At 37.5% G+C, this 15,318-nt stretch overlaps 1 protein-coding gene across 1 annotated transcript in view; it reads right to left on the reverse strand.

The window, feature by feature from the left end:
• The window catches only part of WDR49 (WD repeat domain 49), a 124,630-nt gene that overhangs the window by 38,122 nt on the left and 71,190 nt on the right, over nucleotides 1–15,318 (reverse strand). The window contains exons 9-11 of the mRNA XM_055308487.1: nucleotides 12,726–12,841; nucleotides 3,632–3,762; nucleotides 1,202–1,300 (exon numbers count right to left, since the gene is read on the reverse strand). Of these exons, the coding sequence (XP_055164462.1) occupies nucleotides 1,202–1,300; nucleotides 3,632–3,762; nucleotides 12,726–12,841 (346 nt within the window). The remainder of the gene's footprint in view (nucleotides 1–1,201; nucleotides 1,301–3,631; nucleotides 3,763–12,725; nucleotides 12,842–15,318) is intronic.

The following is a 15,318-nucleotide window of genomic DNA, read 5'->3' on the forward strand; positions in this document are numbered from 1 at the left end:
TAGCAGTATTATTTGCTCAGGGGTTACCCCAGGGAGGATATTCCTGGTGGAACTTCAATTATTTTGTGACGTCATCTCCTGGGCACACTAATAAAACTGGGGATATTCAGAATCAATGAATAATCTGCACATAGTTACAAAAAATCTATGCAGGGGTATCTTCCAAATCTCAAAGCAAGACATCTCTGGCATCTCTTGTCTTTTAGAAGTTTGATATTATGCACTTTTTTTTTTCTTATCTGCTTCTCTGTGGTTTTAATCATAGCCACAATTAGATTTGCTGTAAGAGCAAGAGGTCACTCTCCTGCGGGCCAATGTGAAGGGGAAGAAGAATTCCACCCAATTCACGGAGGGTTCAAATGAACCCCAATGGTTAGCTCTTCCTACAGAAAGCAGGCCAAGAGCTTTGTGCCTGAGCAAGTAAGCTCTAAATCTCTAAGGGTTTACTCTTAACAAACTACTCCTTCAACTTTCACATAAAAAAAACTGTGTTGGATGACCTGTCCTTTCCTACGGCCCAGTTCAGCCCTGTGTGTCTATCCAATTGGGACAACAGAACCTCACTGGGCCACGGGAAGAATGACATCTTCATTACCTAAATAAATAATCCTAAGGAAAAAATCTTCAGTATCCCAGGAAACTGAAATAAAATGTGAAAGGCGACTGTCAAGACATTTTGCTTAAGTATAAAATATTCATATGCTCTGCTAAACTCCCATAAAATACAATATACTCCCATCTCATGCTCTTCACAGGTTTCTAAAGCAAGAAATAATTTAAGATTTCCAGGTGGCATAATATTTAACGCAAGCTCCAGACTGCGCCTGAGCAGCCTATCAAGTGAACACGAGCTCCTACTTTCCTACCAAGGGGTACCAGAGTTCACCCCAAAGGCAACTTGGTGAGGCATCTTGGCAAAAACTAAAGTAGATGGAAATGAGAGGCCTGCTCCCTGCTGTCAGTAATTCAGAAAAGCTGATGTGGCATAAAGACAAGGAACAGCACGCCATGGAGAACTTGCTAAGCCAAGTGCATCTCAAGGTTCTCTTTAGTCACTTTGCCAAGACAACGGTCTCACTAATCCCCGGTGCCTATAGCCAATCACCTATAATTGAGGAGCAAGCTGCATCAGGTACATGCATAAACAACGAAGCCTATGTGGTCTGACCCCATGCCATTTGAGTTTCAAACTTGCACTCACCTGATTTTGATTTTAGCCGCCTCTGGTAATGGGGGTGAAGGACGCAGTGAGCATTTTCTGTGCTGTTGTTCCACAGAACAATTTCTCCATCATAGCTCCCTGTATGAGGCAGCATGGGGAAGAGAGATTGCCAGGAAGTTGGAAAACATAAGCCACAGAAACGAGCAGAAGTCGCTATCAGCAACACCTCACACGCAATCTGACACACAGGAAGTGCTCTCTGCATTTTTGGAAACATGAATGAACGATAACTAGTATTTTTATTAAGCTTGAGGACTTACAATCCTCAGAGTGTAAAATGTGTATTCAATGCGATAGAAATTACTGGCCTATCTTTTTATGTAATAGTAATAAGACATTCAGGGTAAGGGCTTCGTAATTAAACTTGAGTTTGATTCCCAGGTCTGCCACCTACTGGCTGTGTAAGTGTGGGCAAGTGATTTAACTACCCGATGGCACAATTTTCTTCATCTATAAAACTGGATTAAAATTGTATTTATTTCATAGTGTTGTTGTGAAGAATGAAAAGTACTTAGAATAGTGCCTAGCATATTATAAGAGCTGAAAAAATGTTCTTAATCATCATTATAACTATCTTATATAAGTTTATGTAATATATAAATCAAATCCCTCTAGGTTTCTGTTTCCCACATCTATTCGTGTGTGTGTGTGTGTGTGTGTTTGTGTTCTTTTCATTCCCTCCCTCCTAGATTCCTTATTGAATAATGCTTTCTCCAATTCTAAAACTTTTCCTATAGAAAGTCCTTCTCTACCACTCATCACAGAGAATATAGAGAAGCCCAAATAGTGAGACTCAGTCTGACCAAGCCTGTCCTGGGGAGGAGCAGTGCGTGCCCTGACCGGTGCTCTCAGCAGCGAGGCGAGGAGACCTCTTTATTGAGGAGAGTGTCAAGGTTGAGTGAAGAGCAGATGGGAAGAGCTGAGTTTGAGTGGGATGTATAGATGGTAACTTTCTTGGGATTTGGAGAAAGACGAGTAATATATACTAAACTCCATATTGTTCTGGAAAAAGCAACCCGTATAAACCAAAAATTGGCCAAGGATGATGGATTTGCATGGATTGGCTGTACGTGGGAGTATCCATCTTCTCCTATGATTTTTGAAATGCTTAAGTTGTAAAGTGCTTAACCAAACCTTTTCACAAAGGACTGGTGGGATGAGAATCAATGAAGAAATCATCTATCCAGCAGTCACAAAGGTATCTTATGACACTTTTGCAATAACAAAGATGCAGCCTTATAGTTTATTTGTCTCCAGCACATTTCAGTATGTGATACTCCCTGCGGGGGTGGACTTTTACCAGCTATAAAGCAAATTCAACTCCAGAGTTGGCCCTACTGGAAAGTAACCAGGTAAGTCCTGGAGACTGAAAATGTTAAGTGCACGCAGAGCAGTAAACCTTATCTTGTAACACCTCATAGATATCCTGGCTCTTTTCCTATAAGTTTTCATTCCTCCCAATTGATGACACTTTGGGTTCTATTTAAAAAAAAAAAAAAGAACTTAGGCTGTCAAAATATGGACTCTACGATTTCATAGTGTAATTTATCTTTATAAATTGTTTGCTTTGGCCAGAAATGATACAACAAACTTCTGATCCTCTTTTATATGTCACATCAAAGCATGCCTGTGCATGGTTTTAGGGGCTTGGATTTCTAGACATTTGGGGAGGCCAGGATTTAACCAAAATTACTTAGACTAAATTGTGCCAAAGGCTTAGTATGTGCCCATTATGAAACATCTGAGTGCCACAGAAGTATGATTTGTTCCCGTCATCCCTAATGCTGTTTCTGGGAAAAGGACAATAAAAATAAAAGCTAACATTTACCGACAAGCTTACTGTGTGTGTGTCAAGCACTGTATTAAGCCCTTACACAGATTATCTTACTCAATTTCCACCATAAAGCAAGATATTGATATATTATTATTTGCCAGAGAAAGCTATGATGTACAGTTTAAATATTTTGTTTAATATGATGCATTGGGGGACCCCTGGGTGGCTCAGCGGTTGAGCATCTGCCTTTGGCTCAGGGTATGATCCCAGGGTCTGGAGATGGAGTCCCACATCAGGTTCCCTGCAAGGAGCCTGCTTCTCTCTCTGCCTATGTCCCTGCCTCCTCTCTCTGTGTGTGTTTCTCATGAATAAATAAATAAAACCTTAAAAAAATATATGATGCCCTGGAAAGTGGTGGTGCCAGGATCTGAAGCCAGGTAGCCTTACTCAAGAGCTGACAGTCCTAACCACTAACGTGTTACCCTGGAAGTAAGGACGGAGAGTATCTATCAGTGCAAAGGCTAACTCCCCAAGAGACCTATTTATTTTGCAGTTCAGAAAAGGCTTTTTAAGCGTGTCTAAGCCAAAAGAAACCAAACATTCACCACTGGTTGTCCAATGAAGGGTCAACTAACCTGTAACAAGAGTTTGTGGAGGTAAAAATGCAGCACACAAGATATCATCACGGTGCTGTATTTCCCCTTTCCATTTTTCAGGCTGGATGAAGAATTGATTGAAGTTTTGTAGTCGAAACACAGTAATAGCCCTAGAAAAAGGAAATAGGCTTTAGCTGTGGATCCAAACGTGATATAGATCTTGCGTGGTCAGCATCCACTTGTCATCCATAATCCCGAACCTCCCACATTAATTTTTTTTTTTATTATTACCTCTTTGAATGCTCTGGTACATTATGAATATTTAATATTAGAAAGTCAATTATCCTTTCACAGCCATTAACAGCAAACATATATGCATTTATCAGATTAATTATCCATTACCAAGACTCTAAAGCAAAGATTGCCCATATAGGTATCATAGAACCACGAAGAGTTTTTTGATAGTAACAATAAAAAAGGAGATGAGTCTGTGGAGAAATAATACTCAGTAGTTTAAACAAAATTAGTAAAGTTTCTTTTCATTAGAGATTCCAGAACAGTTCACATGTTAACATTTCCCGTGGCGTTTTCCAGACTTACCTGATCACAGAGTCCTACATCACATAGCATCTTGAAGAGCTATCATTTTGTGAAAGTCTTGGAAAATGCCACTCCAAAGGAATAAAACTATGGACAGATACATTTTGAACAGAAATAATAGTTTTAAAAAGGCCAATATCTTGGGGCACTTATGTGAATTTGACAGGCCAGGATGGGCAGAAAATGTAATGCCTGGTGCCTGGTAGGGAAGGGAGAAGCATGAACATTAAATTGGGGGGCATCAGTACCACCTTGTTTTCACTTGATGATTTCAGTTCTGACTACCAGACTATACGAAGTCTCTCTTTCCTTCCAGAGCCATATACACCTCAAATGAGCATTTGTAACCACAGGCTTGGGGTCTTCACACTCACTCTCTCTTCACCTACCCGAAATTTTGCTTCTATTCCCACCACTCCAAAGGTCTCCAAATTGCTCTGTCACTGTAAGACCTCACTCTCTGAAGGATGTGGCTTTCTCCTCCTGAAAATTCTCTCCTTTCTAGTACATCCCGCTTCTCTTCCTGCCTCCCTGATCTTTCATTCCTTATTCTCTATTTTCTTCTCCCTTTTTTCTCCCCTTCTTTCATTATAGACCTTCTTGTAGTCATTCCCCAATTCCCCTCTCTCTGCTCAAGTGGGCTCATTCAGGGATTCTGTATGCCACCACAAGTTCCAATCTTCTATAAAAATGGCTCTTAAATATATCTACACTCATAACCTTTCCCAGTGTTGAGGAGTTCCCATTTGCCAGGTGACAATTCCATATAATATTCATATATCAAGGAATTCAATGTTTTCATCTTCCCTCCACACCAGGCCTTGGTCCTAAATTCCCTGTTTGTATCAAGAGACCAACATTCCAGCTTCCTGTGTGTTTCTCTTGTCACATCAAATCCTTAGACTCCATCTCTGTGATATGTTTCCATATCCCTTCCTTTCTTTTTAAACAGCCAACGACAGCTTCCTAGTTAGTTCAGTGTTTTCAGAAGTTTGAGTGATGGGTCATGTTTGAACTGGACCATGATAGATGAGTAGGATTTGGAAGAGGAAGGCATTCTAGGCAGAGGGAATATCCAGGTCAAATATGAGGCTAATGCCTCATTAAAAAACATTTCAGGGACACCTGGGTGGCTCAGCAGTTGAGCATCTGCCTTTGGACCAGTGCATGATCTTGGAGCCCCAGGATCGAATCCCGCATTGGGCTCCCTGCAGGGAGCCTGCTTCTCCCTCTGCCTGTGTCTCTGCCTCTCTCTGTGTGTCTCTCATGAATAAATAAATAAAATCTTAAAAAAAAAAAAACATTTCATAGTTTTCCATCCTCTACATGGCAAATTTTAATGTGTGGGCCTGTTATTCAAGACCCAATATTATTGGGGTCCAATCTACTTTTTTAGAATTAGTTCTATTGTTCTACCCTTGATATTCAAAGTATAATATGAATGCTCAGCTAAATATCTGATGAAGCCACAGGAAGCCATAGGGTATATACGGTTCACCTTTTTTTTTTTTTTTTTTGGTACTTGACGGGTGAACTAATTTTGTTCTCACAGAATTGGTCATTATATTTACATTCTGAATGAGAGGTCTGATCATCTTAACAGATGACACAGTGACTCAGGATATCAGATGGGAGGTGCGGAATGGAACTAGCAAACTCCTTCAATGTCAAAAGAACAATATATATATAATGGAATATTACTCAGTCATAAAAAAAGAATGAATCTTGTCATTTACAGCAACACGGATGGATCTGAAGGATATAATGCTAAGTGAAATAAGTCAGTCAGAGAAAAATAAATACCATATGATTTCACTCATATGAGGAAGTTAAGAAGCAAAATAAACGAATAATGAAAAAAGACACAAATCCCAAAAAGGCTCCTAAACATAGAGAACAAACCAGTGGTTGCTAAAAGGGAGATGGGTGGAGGGATGGGAAAAATAGGTAAAAGGGATTAAGAGTATATTTATCGTGATGAGCACTGAGTAATGTTAAATATACTTGAATAAATAAAATTTGGGGTGGGGAGCACTATTACTTACTTGAGTTTTCCACCAGAATAAAACTTGTTTTAAATTAAAAGATTAAAAAATAATTTTTTAAAAATAATTAATTAATTAAAAATAAATGTAAAAGACTCTCCCTTGAGTCTCCCATCCCTCACCCTATACATTTGGTTTATATTTACTTGTCTGTTTATTTACTGTCTTCCCTGTCAAAAATAAGCTCTAGGAGAGCAAGAACTTTGTTTATTTCCTTTCTATATTACCAGTGCTTGGAATAGTACCTGCACATAATAGGCATTTAATAAATATTTGTGGAATTGTATAAATTATTCTTTCTTTTAAAAATCAATAATTGAATACTAATATTCTTTAGATAGCATTAATATGAGGCTTAGCAAGATAAGATACTATAAATAAAGTACTTTGCAGTTCTGAAGTTGCCATGAATCTCATAAGAGCTTTACATATTTTTTTTTTAATTTTTTTACCAAATCGTAGGTTTGATGAAGAGATTACCCTTTGGAGATGGAGAGGGTAGGGTGGGAATGAGAGAGAAGAAGTCAATCCCATATAACTTCTACTATCTCTCAGTCAAAATTCAATGTCAAATATCTTTTTGTCAAGATACTCATACTAACTAGATATATTTAGGTAATATGAGCCAAAGGCACAAAATGCATTTCATGAGATGGTATAAAAACCATCCCTTCTGATATTTGACCTTGTGTGTCAAAATCTTGAGAAACTAATTAGCTGCCACCTTTCCCTTAAAACCTAACCTGAAACTTTCAATTGAAATGACAGTTATCCTTAAAATACCTTAAGAATCCACACTGCATTTCTCACTTGGTCCATTTCAAAGATAGCTTTTTTTTTAGTTTGTACTTTTGCCAGAGTTAAATTGAAGTGCAGAATGAGCCAATTTTAAGGCATTTTAGGAGTCTGAGGGATTTGTTCTTTTGACATTGAAGGAGTTTACTAGTTCCATTCCGTGCCTCCCATCTGAGATCCTGAATCACTGTCACCTGTGAAGATGATCAGATCTTTCGTTCAGAATGTAAATATAATGACCAATTCTGTGAGAACAAAATTAGTTCACCTGTCAAGCACAAAAAAAAAAAAATGTTTAAAAAAAAACAACTTCTTTTAGGATGAAAGCTGGGAAAATAACATTTACCAAAGCTTATCATGTAGTAATTGTCATGGAGAGAACAAAAGAACACAATCAACTATTTGCTCCCAGAGAGCCTAATTGCTTGTGTGCTGTTAGTCCAATTATCAAAAGAATCTATCCTTGATCAGTCCGTTGCTTTTTAGGCTTAAAAGAGGTATCTCAAAGACAGAGAACGAGTTCAACAGAAATCAGTTCATTTGTATTCTTTTTCCTAAAATTAGAGTCAAATTTTGGACACAAAAGCCATCACAAAATTAGGTCTGAGGGTTATTTGTAAATTTCCAACATACCTGTCCCCCTTCTGACTTCCACATGATTATTCAGAAAATTACACTTTGGAAATGTTCATTCTGGTTCTCATTCTAATAATAGAAACCAGTTGAGTCACGTAGAATTATAGTACCATAGTAAAGCAATTATTAAGAATTTAATATCTTGTAATAGATAAGTTTTATTGTTGAGGAACTTCAAATCCCTAATCTAATTTCACTTAAAAATACTTTTAGAAATCAAGTTATATCAACAGCTATTTATTGAGCACCTACTTTTACAGAGCTTTGTGAAAGATGCAATCAATAAGAGTTTCAGAATTACTTGAACTTATACAAAAGATTCTCTTTTATATATTTGTATAAGTCTAGCTATTTTACAGAGATAAAACCTTCATAAATAGATATTTCTCTTTTAACAGGAAGAAAAGAAATGCAGTGGGAGAAACTAAAAGCCTGAGTCTATTTTTATAAAGTATAGAATCATCGAATTTTAGGGAAGGATAAAATTTTAAACTATTATGATTATTTATTTGATTTTTACCAAACCTATACATATTATGTACAGATGCAAAGTTAATTGATTATCTATTCATTTTATCAGTGTAAATAAGACCAGGTATTTAACCAGGCATTACTTAACTGGCCCTATGTCAATTCACAATTTTGTCTCTAAATATATTTTGCTTAAAATGGTAAGAAACATGTTTTTAGAAGTTCTGATTTTGGGGCTTCTTCTTTTTGGGGGGAGGCTTCTTCTTTTTAATGGATTTAACATATTCTCTAGATATTAATAAATGTTGGTTTTTTAGATAACCAATATGGGCTCTTCAATCCAGGTTTTGCTTAGGACCCTTTCACAGTGGCATTTATCATTTAGTCTGCCTCATGTAAATTGACTCCCCAATTAGAATACGATGCCCTTGACAGTAAGAATCATACTTCTTCACATTCAGTCCATCACAGTTCCTAACTCAGGGCTTGCTACCTAGGTGCAGTTTAAAAATATTTGTGGGAAGAAAAAGAGAAAAATAATAGTAAGCTAAAACTTTGATATGTTGATTTGATAAAAACAGGTTTTTAAAATCTTTATTTAAATTCAATTTAGTTAACATAGAGTATATTATTAGTTTCAGGAGTAGTATTTGATGATTCATCACTTGCCTGTAACATCCAGTGCTCATTCATAAAACATGTTTCTTATGTATTTCTTCAAACACACAATACTGATTGACTAGCTTTGATTGACATAACCAACCTATTCAAACAGATTACTTGTTTAAAAGAATATAGTTGCTCTCCCAGGACTTAATGACTCTATTTGTAACTCAGAAATGTTGGAAAGAGCATGGACTTTGCCATGGAATTTCAATTTGGCTGCCCACTAGCTTTATAATGTCAATAAGCCTACCCATTTTCTCGAAATGCATCTTCTCCCTTGTGAAAGAAGACTGGTGATACTTAAGATTCCCGGTTTATTGTGAAGAGAGAATATATTTGAATAACTATCCTGCTTGCTTCTTACTCTAAGTGTGACCATGAGTGATTAATCTAATTCTCAGATTCCCTATTTAATGAACATTGATTAAGGCATTCAACAAATATCATTGAGCATCTACTAAGAATGAGACACTATACACACACACACACACACACACTTACACTCACTTGTTAAATGCTATAATCTAGTTCTGCGTTAAATAAAAGACAGGAAGCTAGACGGCGATATCTAGAGAAGGGAAGAAAATAAAGGCAAGGGGGTATGAAACAGTTTGGTTTACATGGGAATGCTCTGACAGCAGGTTCCTACATTTAAGCTTGGAAAGTACACAAGTGGGTACCTGGCTGGCTCAGTCAGAAGAGCATGCGACTCTAGATTGTGGGGTTGTGGATTTGAGCCCCATACTGGGTGAAGAGATTATTAGAATGTACCCAAGAATGGGTGAGAATGATACTAAGAATAGGACCAGGCCAGAGAGAGCTTCAAATTATTTTGTAGACACCCTGAAAGGTGTTAAACAAAGGAAGTGACATAGATAGAATGCATTCTAGAAAGAAATTATTATAGCAAAAATGTGCAGAATCTATTCAAGAAGTAAAAAGGAGACATCGCCAGAGAAAAGGATAAATTAGAAGGCTGTGACATTGATCCAGGTAGAAATGATGCCCTAAATGATATAGTTGTAGTAGTGATAAGAATAGATTTGAGAAATATTTAGCATATAAAATAGGTAACACTAATTGGTTGTGAAGTTGAGTGAGAACGAAGAACCAAGGCGGATATTCAGGTCTCTGGCTGCTAACCCAAGCTCTGAAGCTAAGAGGAAAAAAGTGGGTTTTGAGAAGGGAACAAATAATAAATTCAGCTTAGAATATGTTGAATTTGAGATTGCAGGCAGACGTGTCCAGAAAGCAAATGGATAAGTGAGCTTAGAGAGATAAGGGCTGATGATAAAGCTTGAGATATCTACAAAATATTGCCTACCTTTCAAATGAAGCTAAGGATTACGTTAGATAATGTATGTAAAGGGCCTAATGCTATAAATCACTATAAATAAAATAAATCAGATGCATATTTAGGTACCTCACTCAATAAATGTAATATCTATCTTATCCTGGGCAAAATTACCAAACCAATCTCTTTATTTAGATAGAGCCTGAAGTTCAAGCTACGGCTTAACTCATACACCCTCCCTCTAGATTTAAAAAAAAAAAAAGCCCAATAAGCTGTCAGTCTCCCAGTTATTTTTTCTTTAATCACTAAACTCTTGAGAATTTGGCTTAATGGACCATCCTTCTCCAACTATAACCAAACAGTGGACCTGTCCATTTTCTACTCTGTTGAATGCCTCCTAATATAAAGGACCTTACCAAATTCTGATAAAATCTGTCCTAACATAAGACCTTTGACTTAGGAAATATAATTTTATTAAAGATTTTATTTACTTATTTGAGAAAGAGAGAGAAAGCCCAAGTGGGGGAGGGGTAGCGGAAGAGGCACAAGAAGACTCCCCGCTGAGTTCAGAGCCTGCTGCTGCCCTGGGCCTCCTTCCCAGGACTCTGATATCATGATCCTCATGAGCCAAAGTTAGAGACATCCGGCTGAGCCACTCACGCACCCCGGAAATATAATTTTTAAATCTACCAATATAAAAGTGAAATAATACAATTGATAATGCACTCCTTCAACGTTCCATTCCAACTAAGGGATCCAATTCCTGACAACCTTGTGGAAGATAGAAAAGATAGGGAAGGATGGAAGGAGTGGAAACTGTCCCCTCTTTCATTTCAGTCTTCCCAAATCTCCCTCTCCAAGATCACTGAAAGTCACTACCCATCGAGAGAGAGCAAAACATCAGGTGTTCCCTTCCTCCCTTCCTTCTAGTCCCTCCCTCCCTTCCTTCTGCTCTATGACTAATGTGGCGCTTGAACTCAGGACCCAGAGATCAAGTTGCATGCTCTATGGACTGAGCCAGCCAGGCACGCCAGGTCCTTTAAACCACTTCTAAAGGACTCTACTCATTTAATCTTTTAAAATTGACTTGCCTAAGCCAATCAAAAAAAAAGCCTTACCTTTGATGGTAATTTCTAACTATGGATATCTTAAAAATATAATTAAGAGAATAGTATGTCCAAAGTTTTGACATATGCTGATAAATTCTTAAAATTCTTTTTCGTTACGTTCAAAACTTAAGTTGGATCAGCCATATACTTCACCTCTACCACACCATAATATTTGAGAATTAAACTGATTTATTGCCACAGCCCAATTATAGAAATAATTAGGCCACTGTCCCTGGAGATTGAAGTCGTTAATGGATCATGACTCTTCTCAGGATGGGAAGAAGCCTTGTCTTTCAAAGGTGAGGATTATTGAATTAGTTCTTAATATCAAGTAGAATAATCCAGATTCTACTTTCTTTCCTTATAGTTAAACTATCCCTGAAAACTAAGCTGTATGTTTTCTAGTCTGCATATACGCATTCGCATTAGAAGAAAAAACCTTTCATGTGACTGATAAAAGTCCCCAAATATATACCACTAATTTTCTAGGTATAAAACCTGATTTGAATCCTAGCTTCAAATCATTAAGATCAAAATTCCACAGTGAATAATGTTGGGCAAATTACCTATTAGAGCCACACTTTGTGAATTGTTGAATTTATGGACAATATACTTTCTGAAAATACCACACTTTAATTTTCCTAGTGCTTATACAATGCCATAGAAGAGGTCCTGTTTATGATCCCTTGGTTGTCTCAGGAGAAAAAGAAAGAGAAGTAATTTTCCTTATAATGAAATGAAAGAATTACTCCTCGAGAACAGTAAACAGGCCGTGAAAGGCCCCTGTCTGCACTGATAGGAAGGAAGTGCTAATACAGCACTTCCCTCTTTGCTGCAATTTAAAATAAGTAACAAGGGATCCCTGGGTGGCGCAGCGGTTTAGCGCCTGCCTTTGGTCCAGGGCGCGATCCTGGAGACCCGGGATCGAGTCCCACGTCGGGCTCCCGGTGCATGGGGCCTGCTTCTCCCTCTGCCTGTGTCTCTGCCTCTCTCTCTCTCTCTCTCTCTCTCTCTGTGTGTGTGTGTGTGACTATCATAAATAAATAAAAATTTAAAAAATAAATAAAATAAGTAACAAAAGAAGAAGAAATACGTTTCCTTTAGAGTTGAAAGAATATAATTTACACATTAGGAATTTATTGACTACAAAGTTTAGGAAACTTTTAGAGTCAATACTCAGAAAGTGGAACTATGACCCCGTCTGGAATGGTTAAAGAAAAAGATTCCAAAAGCCCGAAGAAAGCCTTATAAACACCTCTTAAAGCTGCTTGAGCTACGTGATCTTACCATGTTTTAGTCACGAAGCTTTCAGTCAGTCCAACCAGATTCACTCACCTCGCTCACCAGCAAGTTAATGACTCCGAATCAGTCAAGATTTCTATGTTCTTTTCTCTTTCAGATTCTGATTCAAATAATATTCTCAAAACAAACAAACAAACAAAAAAAAACAAAAAACAAAAAAACAAGTAACATTCTCCTTTTTGCCTCCCTACAGTTTTGCATGAAGCACGCCGTACCTCTCCCAACCCATAACCAGTATGGTCTTCTGGAGAACCAGGATCTGTGAAATCTCCACAGCTCCCTCTTGCCCAACATTTAGTGTGTGGTGACAGTAACCACTGAAGTCCCATACCTGTAAGAGAAAAAATTGAGACAAGAAGAGGAAATGTCTTCTTCAGTGGGTAAAACAACACAGAGTAACAGGATTATTTTAAACCTCTGTGTTTATATTCTGGATTAGGGCTGATTCACTTAAGGTATGTCATAATTAAAGAAAATTCTCTCACCATTTAAATATACCTGTTATTTTTATTACTCTACTTATAACCCTATCCATCTATTCTAATAATAGCTGATTCAAAGGTTTTAAGTTAGTGTGTATTTTTAAGGAGAAGACTGTAAAATCATGTAGAGGCACATTTTGGAGTCTGTTGAAATTCTGGCTCTTTCTCTAAGTGTATCTATCTAAATTTCAGTTTCCTCATTTATGACACAGGAAACTTACTCCTCTGGGACATTTGGAGGATTAAACATCTAATATAGAGCCTGAAACACAGTCTTTATGGATAGATTTCCCATCTTCTCCCAGTAAAATGTCCATTTGATAGTGGATGCCAGACCCAGGCCTAAAGAGGCACAAGCAATTTTGAGTTTACTTCCTCAAGCAGGTGGTGAGGACCCAGGCCCAATGAGTGAACTTTACAACAGAACATCATTACGTCACTAGCAGTCTGTCATGAAACACTGTTGTTTTATCATTTACAGAGAGTAAGTTTAATTAAAATAAATTAAGCAATTAAATTGCATATACCCTTTGACTAGACTCCCTTTGATTTTCAACTTCTGGAAAATCATTGCACAGAGGCACTTATGTGTGTGAAATGGAATTATTTTGAATATTTTGATATTCTTAAAGCATTTGTCTATAAAATCTAAATACTTGAATAAATCCAGTTGCTCATTAATAAGGGACTAAACAATCAGACTATGGAATATCCATACAGTAGCATATAATGTAGCCATTAAGAAGAATATGCCATTTCTAGATTTCTAAGCTCTGCCAAAACTGAACCAGCTATGGAACCTTTAGCAATTTGCTTTATTTATCTCCTTGGGCTTTGGTTTCGTCCTCTGTAAAACTGGCATAATAATAGTACCAAGGATACAGATATATATATATATATATATATATATATATATATATATAGGAGGATGTGGGGGGGTGCGTTTGCATGTGTGTGTGGGGTGTGTGTAAAGTGCTTAGGACAGTACCTGGTTCTTAGTAAACATGCAATAAAAGTTAGCTAACAATATTATATGCATTCATATGAATCAATGTCCAAGATAGAAAAATGTAAAATGCCGAACAACATGTTATATTGGGCTGCCATTAAGAAAAAATGCTGCCCTTTGGCTGGAAGGATACTCGAGAAACCAGTAACAGCAGTAGCTACAAGGGAGGAGCTGTGAACAGAGGTGAGAAAGAAACTTTCTTCTCACTGTGTAACTCTTTGATATTTCAAATTTTATTGTATGATTACATTAATTATTCAAAACATTAATTAATTAAAAATCAGGTACTTCAAAACCATGATAAATAGGGCAGTACTTTTAAATCCCGGATGACATAGGTATTGGTTTTGGGTTCTAAATTATAAATGAGATTGGAAAATGTCATTCATTCTTGTCTCTCCATGGAACATGTCCAGAGCAGTTCAACCTTGATTTATGCATCTTACATGGAGGTTGCCAGATTTCAGAATTCCATTGTGCTATTATGATAAAGACAAATATACCTTCAAAAGCTATGATTATTCTACTAAATTCACATTAACTTCTAAGATTCAAGGCTTGAGCTGAGATGTTAGAGGGCGCACATGCTCGTCACCTATGTCATTTCATTTTCCTCTAAACATGGCTTTCACCAAACCCACCTAAAATAATACCCACAAATAGGTATTGTGAAGATCTGACTGTCCCCAGGTCCTATTAAGTCCCTTAGCTGGGACTATCTGCAAGCTTTTAGCAACCGTCTGCAAGTCTTCCCTACTCTGGACCCTATAACCGGATAACATGACAAGAAAGTGTTAAAAGGAACCTAGTCTACTTGTTTCATTTCTCAGTTCAGTCTTTTACCCTAAGACTAGTAAATGGGATACTCACTTGCTCCTCTTGCCTAAGCCTGTCTAAAATTCCAGTCCCAGTTATTCTGGTTTTATTCCACCTTGACTATTGGGGTTGGACTTGTCCCATTAGCTTCACACATCTTACCAGTTCTCCTGAAAACTAGATTACTTAAACCCACGCTCCTAGTCCTTGCCTCAAGCCATTAACCTTCCCCAAGGCCCAGTTCTGTTGACCTCCAGAGATTCCCATTGCAACCCCCCATAGCACTTCCTTGACACGGACAGTTGCCATTCTGGAATCCCCCTGAATTCCTGGCTCCAACTTCCATCATGTTCTACCCACATACCAGATGACTTTCCATTACCCTCCCTTGCAGCCTACTTGCATGCATCATACACCTCACCATGGAAGGCACACCTAATTAACACCCTCTGATTCTAGTTATGACAGAAGTTTGAGAACCATTCAAAGCTTATTCTGGGA

This window comes from Nyctereutes procyonoides, unplaced genomic scaffold (assembly GCF_905146905.1).
Source record: "Nyctereutes procyonoides isolate TBG_1078 unplaced genomic scaffold, NYPRO_anot_genome, whole genome shotgun sequence".
NCBI classification, from domain to species: Eukaryota; Metazoa; Chordata; class Mammalia; order Carnivora; family Canidae; genus Nyctereutes; species Nyctereutes procyonoides.